The sequence below is a fragment of the Artibeus jamaicensis genome, unplaced genomic scaffold (assembly GCF_021234435.1).
Source record: "Artibeus jamaicensis isolate MK-2021 breed Jamaican fruit bat unplaced genomic scaffold, CSHL_Jam_final contig_233, whole genome shotgun sequence".
Taxonomy (NCBI): Eukaryota; Metazoa; Chordata; class Mammalia; order Chiroptera; family Phyllostomidae; genus Artibeus; species Artibeus jamaicensis.
The window spans coordinates 11,699,050-11,713,942 of NW_026521486.1; the positions used below are offsets into that span (position 1 = coordinate 11,699,050).

General features: G+C 38.5%; 1 protein-coding gene across 5 annotated transcripts in view; it reads right to left on the reverse strand.

The window, feature by feature from the left end:
- The window catches only part of RIC8B (RIC8 guanine nucleotide exchange factor B), a 102,175-nt gene that overhangs the window by 7,690 nt on the left and 79,592 nt on the right, over nt 1-14,893 (reverse strand). The window contains exons 9-12 of one of the 5 annotated variants that reach the window (XR_005084538.2): nt 8,504-8,623; nt 5,263-5,346; nt 882-1,020; nt 46-222 (exon numbers count right to left, since the gene is read on the reverse strand). The exons of 1 other annotated variant lie outside the window; for it this stretch is intronic. Coding sequence is in view for 2 of the 4 variants with exons in the window: in XM_037160128.2 (XP_037016023.2) it covers nt 5,307-5,346; nt 8,504-8,623 (160 nt within the window). In the remaining 2 variants the exon portion in view is untranslated. Of the gene's footprint in view, nt 1-45; nt 223-881; nt 2,642-5,262; nt 5,347-8,503; nt 8,624-14,893 lie in introns of all 5 variants that reach the window. 3 more of the 5 variants (XR_005084537.2, XM_037160128.2, XM_037160126.2) reach the window with 3 other exon arrangements.

A 14,893-nucleotide genomic window follows, 5' to 3' on the forward strand; every position in this document is an offset into this window, starting at 1 on the left:
ATCAGGATTAAGATATTTATACAGCAACAACTCCTTCATACTTACCTTCAATGCTACACACAGGCCTTAACACAAGTTAAGACTGCCCTCGTTATCATCAAAAAGTACAGTGATGTCTACTGGACAAAGTGCCCATTCTAGGCACTGGGACAGTATCATGGCGGGCTTCTCATCTGATCAGGCATCTGGCCAGGGAAGAGATAAGCCTCCAAGAATGTTCAACTGGAACGAAACATCATTTAGAAATTTGATCTTACTAAACGGTAAGGAACCATAATCTACAAGGGTTTGGCCAGGCACGAGGACACAGATAAAGCACGTCCAAGAAAGGAAACCCTATTTTTGCCCCAGTCTAACCCGTGGGACTGCTAGTGAAAACCAAAAAACCAAAACAGAACTTTCTTAAAAGTTTTAGGGGTGGGAGATTATAGGATTTACACCATATTTATAATTTCCTGGTATATATATATTTTCCAGATATATGTGAACACTTTCCTCAGCCACCATTTCCCTGTAAGTATGGCCCTCTGGGATGCCTGGGCTTATATAACTTCTCAGAACCTTAGAGAAGGTTCCACTTGTCAGGGCTTCTGGTTCCTATGTAACTCTTTCCCCCAGAAACGACAGTGCAATATTGGGGCTCAGATACTAACACCCAATCGCACATTACAGAGTAGGTCAGATGTGTATGTGTATAAAACACCTTACTTGACCTGGAAGCAAGAGAATAATACTCTTGCCCACAGCACATATTTTTGTGCAATACAAACAAAGCATTCAATTCAAGTGGACTTGTTGAAAAACAGGACATAAGTAAGCAGTTGGTAAAATACATTCTTGTTTCCCACTTGCAGATCTCCCAAGAGTCCCTTCGAATTTACCTATACGAGATTCAGCTTCCCGCTCGCCACTTAGCTTGATAACGACTCAAAAATCATTCCCTTGTTTTCAAGGGCTCTTCTTTCTTGTCTGCTCTGTGTACTACAGGGCAGTATTGACACATGGAATTAATGACAGGGTCTGTAATGAAACAACAGTCATGCAAACACCGGTCTGCTCTTTTGATAAAACAGTATGTTAGAGACCTATTCACCTCCCTCTAATTGAGTACTACTGCATAATAGTTCCGATCCTTTTATGTAACATATTTTGTTCTATGATTAGAAAGGAAGAAAAGGGGGAACCTATAAGGCATTGCTCCTTCAATCATCCCCTGGTTAATTCTCCGTTTTTAATGAGGGTGGCTGTTATTTAGGCAGGTTCTGTTACATACTTGTTTTGTTGACTTCTGTACAATGCATAACAAAACCCAGGACAGGATAATTGGGAACCATTTCTTTGGCACAGGGATTCCTGCTCTTAATGCAAGGTTGGCTTGGAAAAAAGAAGCCTGACATTTCGAATTAGTCATTTCATATTTAATTCCTTTAAACATCTGAAAGATAGGATGAGAAACTTGTATATAAATAAAGCCTTTTAATTAACACAGAGCTTTCTCCAAAATGCCTGCAAGAATGGAGCCTGGGATAGCCTGAAGAAAGCTCTGTAATCTTTGCTATAATTCCAAGTCTGAGAGTGCATCTTATTTCAAAGTTTCTGGATCACTGGAACAGTCAGTGCATAATTCACTGAAGTACAATGATTTCCCACTGACTTGTGACATTCTTATAAGTGTTTTTGACTCTTCCCCCACCCCAGAAATAATATTATAACCTTTGACTCTAGTTAACATGTTCATTTATATACTATGAAAGTGTCTTTTGGACCCTGATCTTTCATCTTTCATTATATCTTTCGTTTGATGGCTTCCTACTGCTGACTGGTTATCCTGATTTTCCTCTAAGTCACTAACCCAATAGGCAGAAGGTATATGGTGGCTTTTCCATAGCAAATTCTAGGTATTCAGGCTGCATCTTTCACAAATGACTCTGAGGATGTTTCCTTAGCCCTCACTATCATGCTTTGGGTTTGGGCACAGTTGGGAAGATTGAACATGTAGCATACAAATATCACCCCCAAGACAAATGAATATGGCATATTGTCTGCGCCACACCTTTCCACCTTGTGAAGGCAATGGGGGAGTTTCCTGAAGAGTCCCAAAGGGAAGGAAGCCTTTTTAGAGTTAAGTTTTCCTAATGTGATCACACTAAATAATAAGCATTTGTCAGAATACCTATAATCATTCTCTTTTCAAAACTGAGACCTTATATTAACAAAACAGACCTTATATTAACATAGAACAATAGCAATTTTACTGGCTTTTTCTATATAAAACTGTTTTTTGTTGTTAAAAATATAAGCTATTTATTTAGCTTCTGACCTGATATTTGTAAAGAGCTCAAATCAACTATGGAATGAAGAGTGGAAAAAATATCCTCCAAATCTTAATTCTCTTCTCAGGTAAATATGGTTACTGTCTGTCTTTATGCTTTTCACTTGTTTAAAATTTAGAATTTCTGATTTAAATTGGACTGAAAAATTTGGGGGTGGTGTTGGTAATTTTCAAAATAATGCATGACCTGGAGTCTGAAGACTGAGAACGGAGTCCTGGCTGTGTCGTTCGTTAACCAGACGCCTGGGCTGGGTCAGCCATGTGATTACTGGTCCTGTTTACTCTTCAGTACAGCACCTCTTTCCCTGTCTAATCCATAGGGCTGTTTTAATTATCAACAGAGATGATATATATGGGTACTTTTTAAAAAAATTTAAAGCACTATGTAAATATTAGTCTTTTACAGTTGTTTTCAATTCTGTTAGAAGAACACATGCAAAGCTTGTAAAAATTTGCTACCTGCCTCACATTAAACAGCATGGTTAAAATGCAGAGAAAGAGGTTAGGGATAGTGCTAGAAAAATAATTTTCAGTTTTTTCCTTAAGAAGAAGTGGTTCTTTATTATTTCCTGGTAATTTCTTTATAGAATTTTTCTATCCTATTGTCCAAATTAGCAAAATAAATATTAATGAGAGGTCAGCATGCCAACTGACACTATGAAGCACTAAAAGCAGAAGTTCTCACATGCTCTCCCCAAACAGAAAGCCTAAAAGTTAAATGAGGAGGGTAACTAATAGAGCAAATAGCCAGTGGGTTATTCTTATTTGATATTTCTCTAGTAGAAGCCATTTCAACTAGTGCTTAAACCAAGAGCTCAAAGCAGTTGTTCCTACTGCAGAGTTCAGGAGCAATGACTGCCATCAAGCAATACAAAGGTAGCATGACATCCTCCTTAAGCGTTGTCTAGCCAAAAGAAGGGGCCTCAATAGCCTAACAATATACAATAGTATGAAGTTTTTCAAATTAATCTTCCCTGCCACTGTGAAGATGTATTAATTAACCTGGATCCAAGTTCCCTAAATTGAACTTCCAAGCAACCTTACAGTGTATGTTAATGTTGTGGAACAGTGCTGTCTAATGCAAATACAGTGGAAGCTACAAAATATAAGCCAGATATGTAATCTTAAATGTTCTTGTAGCCACACTGGAAAAGAAATGATATACATTTAATATATTGGGTTTGACCCAGTATATCAAAAATATTATTTTGATATAAAATCTATATTAAACAACTGAGATATTTTATATCTCTTTTTTTTACTGAGTCTTTGAAAGTCTGAGCATTTAACACTTGTGGGACATTCCAGTGCAGACTGACCACGTTTCAAGTGCTCAATGATTCTATGTGGCTGGCAGTCACATTACTGGACAGAGGACATCTAGAGGATTTTCTGATATAAATAACTGGGATCTGTATACTTTCATTTCTACAACAGATATCACAATGCTTTAAAAATGGGACCACACTTCTGAAATGTACCTGAAAAGCATTTCTTTGACTGACTCGTCAAAAAGATAGGTGTCATCACAGTTGTTATTTTTGTAAACAAAGTAACTTATTTTAAGGAAAAATTACATATTTATTACTTTTTAGTCATAAATCAACAGTCTCAGCTTTAGTAAGTTTAAAAATAATCTTTGGATTAAAAAGAACTATTCCATATTTGGTACCTGCATTAATTAAGAAAGCCATGCCCCCAATATCACACAATGACAATTAATTAATCAATTGGATAAGGAGTAGAAAAGAGAAATGGGAAAATTATTACTTATTTATATAAATGTAAATTTTAAAGTATTTCATAGAATAGATAAGCAAAAAGGCAGTGTACCTTAATGCACAGTGATGGGAAAAGAGTAGGATGAGATTAATCAGTCCTGGTTCCAACTAAGGAACTAAAGGGGTTTAGAAAAGTCAAAACAAACCTGAAATATTACTTTCTTTGGTTAGTTTAAACTTAAGCCAATCAATTCTCTCTCTTTTTCTGGAGGAGGCTGCATTATTATATACGAGTTGTGCGCTGTAGCTAAGGTGAATGCAATTGTATTAGCCACACTGGACTTGCTTAACCACACACAGTCCCCATTCTAATCTCCCGCTTAAACTGCAGGGGCTTATGTTTTTGTTGTTTTTTTTTTTTCAATTCGGAGAAGGAGGAGGTGGAGAGGCAGGCAAATTTCACCCCCTTCTCCACCTCTGCTGTCACATAAAAAATGTTAAATGAAGCTTTCTATAATCTCATGCCTCAGGCCTTAATGTTTGTTTGATAAATATAATTATCATTCTATATTATAGAAATTATGTTCCCTGATATTTAAATTAGCCACTCATAGGCCAAAGAACCTTTATGGAATCCTTTTCTAGCCCTGCATTTTATGACATTTGCCCCAAAAATGGAACTGCCAAAAGTCTACTTTAGTCTTAAACCAGTGAGGCTATTTCACAGAGCAGGAAACCTGCCTACAGATTGGGGGAGCAGCTGTGTTATTTTCTCCCACACTGAGGAAACCACGGGGTACAAGGCACTGTACTAGCTAGACACGATGGGAGCAATAGGGCTCAGATTATTCTCAAACTCTTAAGACCTCCAGGTCCACTGCCAATCCACTCACATCTGTCACAAATACAACCCTTATACTTAAAAATAAGCAAATAACCAAGCCAACAAACACACCACCTGGAATACTACTAAGTCAGTTGGTATTCGATGGGAAGAAAGTGTCTGAGCACTAATCTCTCCATGTCCTTGGAAATCTAGGTGAGACAAAGCTGCTGAGATGGTGAGCTCCTTGAGGCAGTGGCTATGTCCAGCACGGAGGCAAAATGGAAATGTAATTTTAATTTTTGTATTGGTGGTTTTAAGGTTTGGGTAGTGAGTATCACCTATCCCCTACACCAGGCTCAGTAACAGTATTTAGCATGACCAACCTTAGTCATCACTTTGGTAAGAGCTTTGGCATGGGCCACTGTTGCTAACCACCATCCTGGTGCAGGTCCTTCACATCTGCTCTCCTATGGATGGAAAAAAGGAAGTGTCTAGTGTCCAGTCATTGGCCACGTCACCTCCAACCCTATCCTTTACTCACATGCCTTTCAGTTCAGGCCCAGGAGAAAATGATTTCATTTTTGAGAAGGAAAAGTTAATCACACAAAGCTACAGTATACTTTTAGCGCAATAAAGACTCGGTAGGATGCAGAACATCCTTAGAATGACAGTTGAGGGAACTGACCTGCAGCACAATGCTGAAGAGGATGATTAGGAAGTGTTCCGGCAAACACTGACTCTAACAGACAGACACAGTATAGCACAGTGGACAGAGCAAAAGTCTTGAGTTCTGGAAAATGAAGCTCCTACTCTCAATTTACTATGAAGCTTAGAAAAAGAATGTATGTGAAGTGTTTTGTAAACTGTTAAAGGAAATGGACTATCACCAGACATTAGTTTGGAAATGTTTGGGGCAATTCTTTGGGCCTGGCTTCCCCCAATGATAAACCTGATAATATATTGATCAAATAATGATAAAATAACTTGAGCTCTTTGGAAGAAAGATGTAGTATGTGAATACCAAAGATTTATTAACAAGAGTAAGTTTCCCTCCACCTGCAACGAATAGTCATTTCTCCATTTGTCTATTAAACACCTGTTACATTTCAAGGATCAGCACAAATGCTACTGTTCCTATGAAAAAGTCCCCGATTCATTCAGACAGAATGAACTGCTCCTTTTCCTGGATGCTTATAGTTCAACACAGTCCTTACTTTATATCATTATTTGCTTCTGCTTTGTATTCTAGACTAGATTACAGTCATTCCCTTCACCAGACTGTGAGTTTTCCAAAGGCAGACTGTCAGGTTCACCAGTCTCCCTCATCTTCCTAGCACAGTAGCTTGCACAGAATAGCTGCTTAATAAATGTTCCCTGAATTGTACTACATGCAGTTTACTTTGGCTTTATGGCTTCTTGTTTACCTCAAAAAATAAAAACAAAAACAAAAACAACCAACAACAGGGAAAAGAGAAGAGAAACTGAAGACAAACATGTAAGATGCACAAAGAATGGCTTCATTCTTTGCATTCCTGCATTGGAATGCCCACTGCTGATCTCCACACAATTTTTTCATTGACTGTTATTAGTGAGAGCAAATGTTAGAAAGAACATAAAGGCAAACAATGTAAAAAACCCACCACATGCAAAACGTCTGAGACTTAGGACTATTCTCCAAGTTGCCTTTAGCTTCAACTTTAATAGTGAAATTGGTACCATCAAAGCCAACACAAGACAGACATATCGGCTCTATTTTATAAGTGTACAAATCAGTGTCACCTTCAGATTGAGTCGGGCATCTCTCTGCTAGCTGTTTCTGGATGAGTATGTATTTTCTTTGAGGCATAGTTTAAATTAAGTGGGAGCTTAGAAGCTTGGTATTTCAGACTTGACATTTGTATATTTTTGTTGGCAGCTTCTAGAATCTGTGGATTTCCCTAGGATTACAAGGAGAAGGACCTGGTACTGTTTTCTGTTATAGGTATGCCTTATGATATGGTCTTGTCTCTTTCAGTAAGTCCAGTATCTAAATTACACTGCATTACCTTACACAGTTCTAGCCCCCATCTCCTACTTTCCTAGCCTGGAGTTTACTCACAGATACATGGGCCAGTTGACTAGCATTTGTGTTATCTTTTAAGAACTCATATTATTGAAATAATTTATGAAAATCATGTTTATGTAATTAACTGCTTTACTGTCCTAACACACTAATATGCTCCACTCAGGTTCTGCTAACATTTCTTTCTCCTACCAGAGGGACTCTTGGTTCTCCCCTAACTGTTTTGTTTACACCACTGTGTCTCATCATGTCCTTCTGGAAACAGCCAATGCAAATCCCACTTTTATATATATTCATTCCTCCTATAGGTCTGTCATATCAGTATCTTATCTTTGTGAATCCATTCAGGGAAGGAACATGTCTCTTTTATCAAACATGTGGAGAATGTCATCTACAAACAGACAATGTCTTTTGAAAACTGTGAGCATTGTCAGTTGGCTATAAATTCTAACCTTGGGAAAGGATGAAAGTTTAAAGAGGCTAACTGGAAGTCACCAGGTTCTAGTCATATTAGCCTTGTAGACGATGAAACTACTTACTTCTAAATAACTCCCCCCACATTACCAGCACCGTCGGAAAGAAGCTCAGACTGCATAGGTCTGGATACCCATCCATACTTGTCACACTCCCCACATGTTCAAACACTTCTATTCCAAGCCTCCTGCTGTGCTTTTAGCCTCCGCTTGATTTTTCATTACACCTTTCTCTTTAACTGTTGGCTTTCCTATTCCAGTTGCTACTTCTCTTGACTGAGGGGGCACTAGCCTTTACATAGTTGTGAAAAAGGAGGTGAATAGAAGAAATTCACCTTTAAGTGACAGCTGCCACCAACACACAGAAGCACTCACTCAAGATAGTTTAAGGAGACAGTGACTCAATGTAAGACTGGAAAATAGAGCAATTCAGACAAGTGTGAAAGGAATGAATATTTTCTAATAACTCCTCCAAGATGACTAGTTGCTGATTAGTATATATTTAATTATTTTTAGAATTATTTTTGGAAGGGAAGGAAATGTGAAGCAAGAAGGGGAGATTGTTTTTAGAGCCCCTAATTAATACAAGCACATGCTTTCAGAAAAGTTTTCATTTGCGCTATGATGTTTTACTTTTCCTGGTGGGTGCATGACAATTTAGAATTCTTGGTTTTAGCAGCAACCCAAAAAGACAGAATTGCAAATTTGCACATCAAAAAAAGAAAAACAGCATCATGATTTGAAACAAGAACCAAAACAGACTACAACAAAAAATACAAGAAGCAGCAAAATCACTGAACCTAATCATAACATCTTTTTGGAGACAGGGAGGTTAGTGGGTTAAATGTCACAGTGCTGCAGTGGCTGCGGTCCCCGTGTTGAGAGTTGGAGTGTGTAGGAATGCACGTCCAGAAGCGGCACAGGTAGGAAACCACAGTAGCCAAAAGACCTAACTGCTGCTGCCTGGGCCACCCCGTTCCAATCAGCATGGATTTCCAGAGGTGCTGTTCTAGGGTAACTCTCAGTGAGAGAGACAAAGAAATAGAACATTTTTAGAAACCAAGCAAAAAATGGATGGGAATACAATACCTGGAAAGTTTATCAAGCATGTTGACAAGTTTCATGGCTTCATATTCTTTTTGTTCTTCTGTCATTTCATCTATAAGGTTTGGCATTGGTTCCTCTAAATGACCAGTGATAAGATTAATGCTACAAAAAGAAAAAAAAGTTATGCTGTATGTTTTAAAATTATGCTCTTTCTATACTTTTCTGGTCCAAGTTGTAAGTTACAATAAGAAAGAGTATAATTGCCAAAAAATTGGCACTAATAGCAATTTTATGGTATAGAACTGCCATAGAAAAATTTTTTAAATTTACTTTTCTAGTAATTTGCTTTGGGAAATGGGCATTAACTACTGTTTTTGAAAAAGCAAAAGCAACTTGCCAACTTAAAAAAAATAGGCAGACCTGCTTTTTAAAAATATGAAATTTGGTGCCATAGGGTAAATATCCATGGATGCACAGCTTATTCGTTAATTAAAAGGGGACAAATGATTTCAGAAGGAGAAATTTGTTTTGTGATACAGCATAAAACAAATATATCAAAAAATTGGAAAAATGATGACAGAGAGGTTGGAATCTGAAAATGAAAGCATGCCAATTTATAATCTCAGGAAATTAGTCCATTAGTGAGACCAGAGAAGGCAATGAGTGTTTAAATAAGAAAAGATAAAGCAGAAGAACTATTTCAATTAAATTTGATCTGACCTACATAAAAAAGGAATGTAATCTAGCCTACCAAGAGACAGGTAGGTATACATATGGCTTTCCAGAAATATAATAAAGTACTTAAAATGAATATGTCTCATAAACTGTACGAAGCTCTAACATCAAACAAGCTATCCTCTTATATAAAAGTCACATTATTTTTGTTTTAGAAAGTGCAGTAAAAGATAGTTCTCCCAACGACTGCCAAATGTCTATACAATAAGCATGTTTCTGGAGAAAAGGATATGCAATTATAGCATTTTGTACCCAACAAGTACAGATAGGTTGTTTTTAATGATCAAATAAAATATTCCTTCAAACAGCAAACTGCTAACAAATTACTTTGTAGGGTCTACAAACACAAATGCTTTCAGGGGATAGGCCTTCAGGATAAGTACACAAATGAGTGCCCTGGTCGAGTATAAACAATGTGGAGTGTTGGGACTGGAGTAAACTGGAGACTAGAACGCTAGTCTAACTGAAAAAGACCATGTGGGCCAATACAAAGACACTGTGATAATCAGGCCTCTGGTGGTGAGCTTTCGACTTTCACTTGGGCAAGTTAACTTTCTTTACTGACCAGGGCTTTCCTCACTTGGAGTAAGGGCTAGGTCACTAGGCACTATTATCTGTTACTAAAAGATTTCCTTTTCTTTTGCTGCATTTTTCAGAGGCCACATGACATACAGATTCTTGTGAAAGGACTCAATGCTCACCATCCTCAAAAACCAGATCTAAAATATGTTTTGCCATTCTTGTGTAAGACTTGTGTCTAGAGCCATGGTTAAAAAGCTTGCTTTCTTCAAAGTTGTGGAAACCATCCTCTCCTTCTTATTTACCAAATGAAACCCTGTGTACAGGCCCGATATGTAAAACAGACAACAGCTGCAACTGTGTAGGCAGAAGAGACAGAAATGGCTGAGAGCCCACTTTGTCTGCACTCCCCCCCCCTTTTTTTAAAGATTTATTTTTAGATAGAGGGAATGGGAGAGAGGAAGAGAGGGAAACATCAATGTGAGAGAGAAACATTGATCAGTTGCCTCTTGTACACACCCCAGCCCAGGATGAAACTTGGAACCCAGGCATGGGCCCCAACAGGGAATCTTACCTGTGACCCCTTGCTCTCATGACAAAGTCCAACTAACTAAGCAGGTCAGGGCTTATCTGCACTCTTAAGGCAGCCCCTAGACACTTTGAGTAACTCTGGAATTCAGGGGAAACAACCTGAAAACCACAGGCTTGTCAGTGATTCTTAGCCCTGGCTGTTCATTAGAATCATGTGGGAAACTTGAACGAAAAGGGGTGAGTCTCCCCTGAGACCAACTAAATCTGTGTTTTGTTTTGTTGTTTTGAAGTTCTCCAGGTAATTCAGATACACAAGTCAAGAACCAGTGGGCCTGAAGTAGGCACTCATTGTGTTCTCCTATTTCCTCTCCTTTTTTTTAGGCGCTCATAAAAGAATAGAAAAAGGCCTCTAGCTCATGGCCATTAACAAAAACACTGATTGGGGTCATCATAGTTCCCAAAAGTCAAGAACAAAGAGGACCCAGACAAGGCTTCTGAGACCTACAGAGTTTTTCAGATGTATCCAGATGCCACACTGAAAATGTCATTCCACGAACCATCTATTATTTACTTAGGCATGTAACAAGACATGTTTTCACTGGCTTCTCTACTGCCACCTGCTAAATCAGAAAAACAACTAGTCTTATAAATAAATGAATAAGTAAAGTAATTATAAGCATACAACCACTTCCTGAGCAGATGAAGGAAATCCGGTCTTAGAAGATAAGGGGAGGTAGTGGATGTAATAACTACGTATCCTTGTTTTGTCTCCGCATGAAGGCTTCTCTCCTAAAGGTCTATGGAGGGGCGATTAAAAAACTGGACCCTGCAGACTGCCTCAGAAGATGACGACATGTACAAGTACAAGCCATCATGTGAAAATGTGTCTGGAGGACACACTAGTAAACTCTGGGATTGTGAATGCCACAGCACACAAAAGTCAGGACAAGTACTCCCGGATCAGGGCACATTTGATTCTTTTCTTGGTTCTTTTACAGGTTTAATGGAACTGATATCTGTTTTCCAGAAGCTGACCTCAAGTTCTCTGCTGCTAAAATAATTTAACAGCTTACTCTGAAATCAGGTACTAAAGTCACAAAATCCTTTCCTCATTGCACATAAAAGCAGTAGCCAGAAATTCATTCTTGTGGAATAAAAACTTACTATCCTTTACCCATGGAGTAAAACATTCCAATCTTCCAAAGTTAGTCCTGAGATTCAGGTTTCATCTTTTCATTGAACAACCCCACCACTACCTGCACCCCTGCCCCTGGCCCTGGTTGGGTAACTCAGTTGGTTCGAGCTAAGGTCTGATCCCTGGTCAGGGCACATACAAGAAGCAACCAAAGAATGCATAATAAATGGAACTACAAATTGATGTTTCTCTCTTTCTAAAATCAATAAACAAAAATAAACATCACCCCCGCCCCTATCCTCTGAACAATGTAAACAATACCACAGAAAGCATAAGTTGGGGCAGTGAGCTATGCCACTCTCTGAAGGGAAAAATGCCAATGTGCTGGGGACAGGAGGCAGACTGGGACACTGTCTCCTCTCTTGACCCCGACTTCAAACCAGTCACATGTATTCTCCTTACCCAGAGAAGAAAAATCATAGTCACCGCAACAATAATGTGAGTTTCAACAAAACAGGTTAATTTCTGTTGAATAAACACTTGCCACCTTCATAACCTCAAACAGCATAGATGAGATTTAACATGACAGGTTTCTTCCAGGATCTTACCCCTATGAAATTCTGCGGTTAGTTTTATTTTGTTCTAAGACATTGAGTCTTAAGATGCTTTGAGTACATTTATTGTGGTGGATATTAATGAGTAATTTTATATTTATTGTGATTTTTCATGCCTTGTCTCTGCTTCCTTTCCTCCCCTTCCCAGGATGCTAATGCCATGATTATGTTTGTTTTCCAGCTAGGCGACAAGAAGTATCTCAACTCCTATGTGCAGTATTTCACTGAGAATTTTGTACTGCATAAGGCCATTATAAATCAACTGACAGCAGCTATGGGCCTGGAGACAAAAGGATTAAGACATACCAAAAAGGTATGAGCAAAGGGATATATGCGTAAAAGCTGAAATACATGGCAAGACTTTTGCTCTTTCTTCAGATTGTTGTTACACTTGGCCATCAACAGCACTAGAACACTTAACAAAAAAGCCACTAGAAGTTCCCTGACCTATATAAAAGGTAACTTTAATCTCTAAATAGTGGATTAAATTTCACTCAAAGCATCTGGCTGAGGAAGGGGCTAAAAAGTCCAATCCCTACAGAGCTAGTTAGGCAAGAGGAACAAAAAGGGAGCTTTCTGCCTGGTGGGAAGTGCACCACAGCCACTCAACTCCATCAGTCGGTTGCCACGTGAGAATGTTTCATCAAAGGGAGCTGAAAATCTGAATTTTCATATGAAGCATCTGAATTCTAAATGCTGACAAGTAATTATTTTAAGCAGTACTATGTAAAATAAAAAAATAAAACCCAGATAACCAATGCAACAGGGGTGAGGTCAAGCAGAACCTACTTGTGGGCTAAATCTAACCTATGGGCTGACAACTTGCAACCTATAGGAAAGGAATCAGGGATTTTAGGAAAATGCATTTTTGAACCCAGATTAGCAAAGAAGGAGACAGATGGGGTAGGAAAGGAGACATCATCTGCAAATGAAGCTAGAAATGTCTTTCCAGGAAAAACTGCACAATATTTGTCCCCCACAAAACGACAAAAGAACAAGAGCGGAACTTCACCATATACTGATTTTCTTGATTCTATTCCCTGGCTCCTACTCCCACCTACAAGTGAAGCTTGATGAGGGTGGGGTACATCATTTTGTGTCCCAGTGCTGAGAGAGGCTGACTGACTCAAACAATTTATTCAACAACAAATGACTTCTAAATTTTTTCAAAGATTTTATTTATTTATCTTTAGAGGGGAAGGGAAGGAGAGAGGGAGAGAAATATCAATGTATGGTTGCCTCTCATGCGTCCCCTGCTGGAAACTGGCCTGCAACCCAGGCATGTGCCCTGATTGGGAATCGAACTGGGATCCTTTGGTTCGCAGGCCCATGCTCAATCCACTGAGCTATACCAGCTAGGGCAACTCAAATGATTTATTCAACAAAATTTACTGAGTGCCTACTGCTGTGTGCCAGGCACTATTCTGGGACATCTCAATGAACAAAACAGACCAAAAAAAAAAAAAAATCTCTTCTCTCCTGCAGCTTATCTTCCAGTGGAGAAGAGAGACTTAATAAACAAGCTGTACGGTATGTTAAAAGTGCTATGGAAAAGAAGAGCAATGTAAGGAAGTGTAAGGCAGAGGGGTAACAGTAGGAGTGTTGCAATTTTTAATAAGGATACAGAATAGCCTTCACTAAGATGATGATATCTAAGTAGACTTGAAGGAGGTGAGAGAGTAAGATATGCCAATGGTATGGAGGTTCCTCATAAAATACCACAGAACTACCATATGATCCAGCAACTCTGCTTCTGGGTAAATACCCAAAAGAAGTAAGAGCAGGGACTTGTACAGAGATTTGTCCACCCAAGTTCACAGCAGCATCATTCACAACAGCCAAAAGGTGGAAACAAGCCCAGTGTCTACTGACAGAAAAGTGGATAAATAAAATGTGGTACATACAACAATGCCATTCAGACTTAAGAAGGAAGGAAATTTTGACACATGCTACAATATGGATGAATCTTAAAGAGACTAGGTGAAATTAGTCACAAAAGGACAAATGTTGTATGTGATTTCACCTATATGTGGCTCTTAAAATGGTAAATTTTATATTATGTATATTTTACGTCCCCAACACCCCCCGCCCAAATAAGAAGGCAAAGTGAAGAGCACAATAAAACTTGCTTCATCTGCTTCAAAAAACATAAGCTCTGGAGTTAGGCCACCTGGCCACTCAAGAACTATGTGCCCTACACAAGTCCTTGACACCACTGATTCTTCTAAAATGGGGATAACCCAACCCCAAAGGGTTGCTATGAAGATTAAATTAGATAATAACACTACCTGGAACATATTAGATGCTCAATAAATACCACCTATTATTAGTAGCATAAGTGAGCCACTTGCTAAGAAATAAGTAAGCTAGAGGCTTAGGATGATGCAGTGAGTTTATTCAGTTAAATCGTCACCATGGAGCTGCATGTGCAATCTTCATGAACTAATGGAGCCATGCAACAATGAGTATTTCGTGCAGTTTCCAGTAGATAAATTTGATATATTTTTAAGGGATGTCAGTTAATGGTGACTGAGGCTGAAAATGTCTCAAGTAATTTGAGAATTACCATGAAAACATAACAGTGTCTCCACACTAAACAAGATGGTAAATTATAAGACGTCTTAACTCGAGTGTTTGCATTCTATCAGCGCTGCAAGGACTAGGGTGTGTGGTGTCGCCCTTTCATTTGTTTGTCAAACATTTGCTGAGTGTCTGTCAGGTACCAACCACACAAATATATATATTGAATATATACATATATATAAATACCATATTATGTCTAGACAATTAAAAACTCCAACATGTCTTTTTACATTTACATTATAGTGCTTTTTAAGTGTTTCCTATGTTGGGCTTCTAGAGTCAGACTGATATCCTCAGTTATAAAGGATATAGAAA